Source organism: Protobothrops mucrosquamatus, unplaced genomic scaffold (assembly GCF_001527695.2).
Source record: "Protobothrops mucrosquamatus isolate PMUCROS unplaced genomic scaffold, P.Mucros_1.0 scaffold8492, whole genome shotgun sequence".
In the NCBI taxonomy this organism is placed as follows: domain Eukaryota; kingdom Metazoa; phylum Chordata; class Lepidosauria; order Squamata; family Viperidae; genus Protobothrops; species Protobothrops mucrosquamatus.
Genome location: NW_015394287.1, coordinates 6,944 through 12,326, shown reverse-complemented (window position 1 = coordinate 12,326; position 5,383 = coordinate 6,944). Strand labels below are relative to the sequence as shown.

The 5,383-nt window shown below is 41.9% G+C and overlaps 1 protein-coding gene across 1 annotated transcript; it reads right to left on the bottom strand.

Moving 5' to 3' along the window:
- Positions 1 to 5,132, bottom strand: LOC107300800 (TRIO and F-actin-binding protein-like; the record flags this gene model as incomplete). Its single annotated transcript, XM_015830090.1, has 6 exons — positions 1 to 94; positions 589 to 742; positions 1,949 to 2,035; positions 2,634 to 2,744; positions 3,821 to 3,980; positions 5,021 to 5,132. Coding segments are annotated over 6 exons (629 nt in total), but the record flags the coding sequence as incomplete, so codon positions are not given.
- Positions 5,133 to 5,383: the final 251 nt, after the last annotated feature.

Here is a 5,383-nt window from a genome sequence, read left to right as displayed (position 1 = left end):
TGCATGTGCTGGTTATTTGGTAAAGTCTCGCCCGGTGCTCCGGGAAAGGAACGCTGCTCTCTTCTCCAAAGTGGTGCACAGAAAAGTAACTAACCTACGGAACAAAGAAAGAAGTAGAATTAAGAACATTGAATTATGCTCAAAAAGTGTTATCTTTGCTACATAGCAGGACTTGTGGCCATGCCAAGACTAATGGAAGATGGAACTCTAAAACCTTTGGAGTGTCTTGGTGATGACAATTTATATATTGTAGCTGTAACATCCTTATTTTAGATGCAAAATGAAACTGAGCTTGACTAGACTAATACAGTAGCAGTGACCAACCTGTGGCTTTCCACCTGATTTCATGGAGAATTCTACAAGCAACTTGTTTATACATTTGTCCTCTGGCATACAGAATAGGGGAGGGGAGAGAAGAGGAGGCAAAGAGAAAGTTTTTGAACACTGTGAAGCAATCAGCAAGATAGCCAATACAAGGTGCATCTCTGCTGCTGGAGATAAAAGGGGCACCAACGCCTTCTGCCTTTGCAGCTTGACTAGCTCCACTTTACACAACATGTGTCTGTAATGCAAACGTATCTTTTATACCAATATTGTTGTGCAGCATCTCTTTCTCTTGTAGGGCTGCCATGGCCAGGCGCAGATGCTCTTTCAAATGTTCAATCTCTCGTTCTGATCGTTGCTTGATGTGATTCAGCTCCAGGTAGATATCATGGTACTTTCCTGAGGCAAACTTCTTATCCTGCATGGGGAAGGAAGGACCATTGTCCAGAAAGATTAGAAAGCAAGGATACAAATGAGAGACACAGGCATCTTCTGAGGGGAAGTACATGTTATTAATTATACAACAGGCTTGAATTGTGGAATCTTTTGTGCTGGAGGTTTGCTGCTGAATGTAATAACAGTGGTATATGATTGCAACAAAGCATATGTAAGAATAAATGCTTAGCACATAGCTCAATATTGAACGGAGCATAAGACAGGGATGCTGGATGTTCTTCTGGTTGTTTAAAGTGTTGATCGACTTGCAGAGATGTTAAGAGGAATACAAACATGCTAGAATAGGCAGATGATATTGTGTTGGCTGAGAAGTCGAATGATTTGAATATTAGATTGTGCGATGCAACAAGGAGTATGGATATGAAAATTAATTCATCAAACACAACGGTAGCTGTGGATAGCAGGGAAAATTGGCTAAATGTCTGCAAGTAGTACATAAATGGCAAAAAGTAAAGCAAATAGATGATCTGTACATCACTGTTGTAGAACATTAGCTAGAGATGGGAACCTGGATATAGAAATGTTAAGATATGCAAATGCTTCTAGAGAAGTAGTAGATAGGTCTATTGCAAGAAGTGAATGTTCATCAAAAGACAACAGCTGCATATAAGAGCTTGCTTTTGCTCACTTTGTTTTATGTTAGGCCCATCAGGAGAGAAACAAAGCTGAATGCAATGTAATATGATAAAATGAGATCGAGGAGAGTTAAGAATGAATGTGTGCTGAATATTAAGTAAGTGACTAGTATGAAAGAAATGTATTAGTCAATCATAAACAATGAGAATCAAATTGCAAAAAAAAAATGAAGTAAGTTGAGACGAAAAAAAAGAATGACTGAGAATTTAGAGATTTGGTAAGATCTTCAAAAAAGAGAACCAAACAATTTAAAGAATAAAAGGCAGAGTATAAAATGAGTATGGATATATTGGAAGCAAAGGTGATCTCCCAGGGTAGAAAAGTATGGAGCAATACACAGAATGATTTGGTGCAAAATGGCTTTAGCTGGGTTTCCTTTTTTACCTGATGCCCTTAATTTCTTTAGCTTGCTACTTTTCTGTTCTTTGGATAACACTGCATACTGTTAGAGGGAATGGAGTGATCAGTTTGTGCCAATGTGTGTATGTACTTCTAGCAAACCAGCAACTCTGATTTGCTTTTAGGAATCTACCTTCTGCATCATTTGGAGTTCATCCCTCAGACATTGGACTTCTTGTTTCTGATACTGGAGTTCATTCTCCTTCACTCGAAGAAGCACCTTCAGAAGAAAGATGGAAAGGGAAATGTTCAGGACACAATTGTCTACAGTAGAAACACCTTCAATGTGATAAGATGGGTGAGATACTGTCCTCAGAAGACAGCAGAAATTAGGTTGCCCAAGTATTCCCCTTTAGACTAAAATGATGTCTGATACAAAGCAGGAAATTGATTGTGTTCATGAACAAACTCATTTTCAATGGCTTGGTTCTTGTAACCTGCTCAACCGTGTTTGTTCAACCATTCCTTACTGCATGGTGGCTTTTTCAAGAAACAAACAACAACAACAAAACATTTTAGAAGTTTGACAAAATCCAGATTGATTTTCCTCTTGATTTTCTTTATGTCCTTGGTTACCATTTCTATTAATTGTCTTGAAGATACATTAAGTTGGCTAACCTATAATTTCCCAGATCTCCCTTTTAAAAACCGATTCCACCTTAGCTATTTGTTGCCGCAAAAGCTGTGTGCATCTGCTTCTGGATTCAGCAGAGATTCGTTTTACTCACAATATTACATAGCCAGTTTATGCCTGAAACAAAGAAAATGGAAAATGTGACAGGCAAAAAGTATCAGGAACAAGCAACCCTCCTCCTTACCTCTAGCTCACAAGAACTCTTCTCATTGTGTGAAGCACCATCACATGAGCTCCGAGCAGCAATAAAGTCTCGTAACTGGCCAATCTCTTCTGAAAGACGCCTCTGCAACTCCTGGAAGAACGAGGATGAAATAGTTTAACATATTCATCAAACAAGTAAGGAAGCCATTTTTTGCAGCTTGTAGTCTTTTAAACATTTTTTTTCAATAGTTGAGGGCCATGGAGGGAATACATCTGGTAATGTCCTCAAGGGAGACAGATTGTTTCTGGCTTTGCTCCTTCAATTTTTTAACTTTTTAAGTTATTAAAAGATGAGTTACATATAGCAAAGCCATGGCTGTCTAACTTCTTATATCAGTGGTTCTCAACCTTTTTAATGCCGCGACCCCCAACCGGTCGTAAGTCGAGGACTAAACCGGTTGTAAGTCGAGGACTAAACCGGTCGTAAGTCGAGGACTAAACCGGTCGTAAGTCGAGGACTACCCAGCCGGTCGTAAGTTGAGGACTTTCCCTGCCCGGGAGCGCCGCGCATGCGTGGTTCCGCCCCCTGCGCCGGCCGAGGCGTAGCTGGCAAGCGGCAGAGACGGAGCAGGCCGACCACCAGCTGGCCCAGCCCAAGGGAGGTAAGGCACCCGCTGGAAAAGGGGAAAAAAATGGCGGACAAAAAAAATGGCGGAAAAAAAAATGGCAGACAGCCTTGCTTGGCGACCCCCGTGAAATGGTCGATCGACCCCAAATGGGGTCGCGACCCATAGGTTGAGAACCGCTGTCTTATATTGACAAAAGGCTCTGGATAATTGCACCATTTTTACACAATGGCCTGCTACCAATCTTCAATTGTGCAGTCTTGAGAAGAAACATCTTAGGCTGAATGTTGCCAGGGCTCTCTACAAAGCTTGTCTTTCCAGAGCTCAATAGTGTTTACTATTCTATTGCTCAATCTGACTCAGCATCCTAGGGATTCCATACAGATCTACGGCTGACATCACAAAAACGGTTGCCAAATCTCCCAGAATTAGCTGCTAAGACAAGGACCACCAGGTAAGACGAATGGAAAGCTCACTGGTATTTAAATTTAATTTGAATTTTAAATTAAGGAGATTGCAACTGTCTTCCTTTCATGAATGCTACTTTGTTCTGTCCTTGTTCTTCCCTCAGAATTCCTGCTATTGGCAACACCATCCTTGCCTGGTTTTGCCGAAGCAGCTCTTTCCCCTCCTGTTGACAACGCTGCAACATTTGTTCCTGTTCTTCTGCCTTGTCCACAAGGCCCCCAATCTCCAGGCACTTCTGGGAATACTGTTCTGAAAGCACTTGCAACTCCCGCTTCAGAGACTCCACATCAGACCTGCAGCAGATACCATAATTTTGCCATCAAAATCAATCCGGTCTCTTCCAAAATAAGAATCTTATTTTGTAACTCCTGAACAAAACATAGCCGTCATGAGACAGAGGCTAATCTATACAAATACAGCCTATTACTATCATCCCCATTTCCAGGTTTGGTGTGCCTAGGCATCTTTTTGAGTTGTCAGAGTTCCTTCTCTAGGCTATCTCTGGTGCAAAAGAGCCTTACGGGTCCCACTTAATTACAGACCTATCTGGCCCCATCTGTTGAAAGAAAACAAGTGAAAACTAAAAGGTCATTAGCTTTTCCTAGAAAAGGGTTGCACTTAGCTAAATGAGCTGGGGGGAGGGATGCATCTCAAAAGCACATGGGGGCTGTGTTAAAGAATGACATACCGTAGAGCAGTGGTGGCGAACCTATGGCACGGGTGCCAGAGGCGGCACTCAGAACCCTCTCTGTGGGCACACGCGCCATCGCCCCAGTCCTGGGCCTTCAGCTGGGTTTTATAAAACCTTTTCGCTTTAGGCCTCCGCCACCGTGTGCAAAAAAAAAAAGGTTCAATCAATCAGTCAATTTCAACTTCTCGTGGGAAAAAAAAAAGACCTTGCAAAGTTGGAATTGATTGATTGAACTTTTTAGTCCCACCCAGTCTGCTGTTACCACCGCAGCCACGCCCACTCAATGGGCCATGCCCACCCAATGGGCCACACCCACCTGGCACCCGACGATGCATAAATGGGTTCTGGGTTGCAATTTGGGCACTCGGTCTCTAAAAGGTTCGCCATCACTGCCGTAGAGGTAGGCACAAATTGAATTTAAATAAACACATAAATGAATAGGACTACTGTCCAGTTATATTTTTCTTTTCTATATTGCATTTAAAATTGATGGCAAAGTCAATTTGCTCCCAAAACGCACCTAAAGATTTTCACCAAATGCTACAGCAATCAACATTTTGATAGATATAATTATACTGTATCTCCTACCTACCTCAATTCGTGAGTCAAAATTCCAATAATCATTTTTCAATCGTCTCTTACCGATGCTGTTGCTGGAGAGCATTTGGATCTGAAAACCCTTTCTGAAAGTTGCGTGTTCTGCCCAACTCCTTGTTCATTTCTTCCCTGTGTGCCTTCTTCAGAGCTTCAATTGCTAGAGCAAAGGGGAGGGGAGGAGCAGAGAGGCAGGACACAGAAAGGATCAGTAAAACCTGCTAAACTTGTAATATACAGATAGTCCTCGACTTACAACAACAATTGAATCCAAATTTTCTGTTGCTGTGAAACATTTGGTTTTTTTTGTTTGTTTTTATTAAAAGTTTTATAACATTTACAAAATAAACCCCCTTCCCCTCCCCCAAACCCCCCGCCCCCCCCCCGCTTCCCAGAGCTGTTCACAGGGTT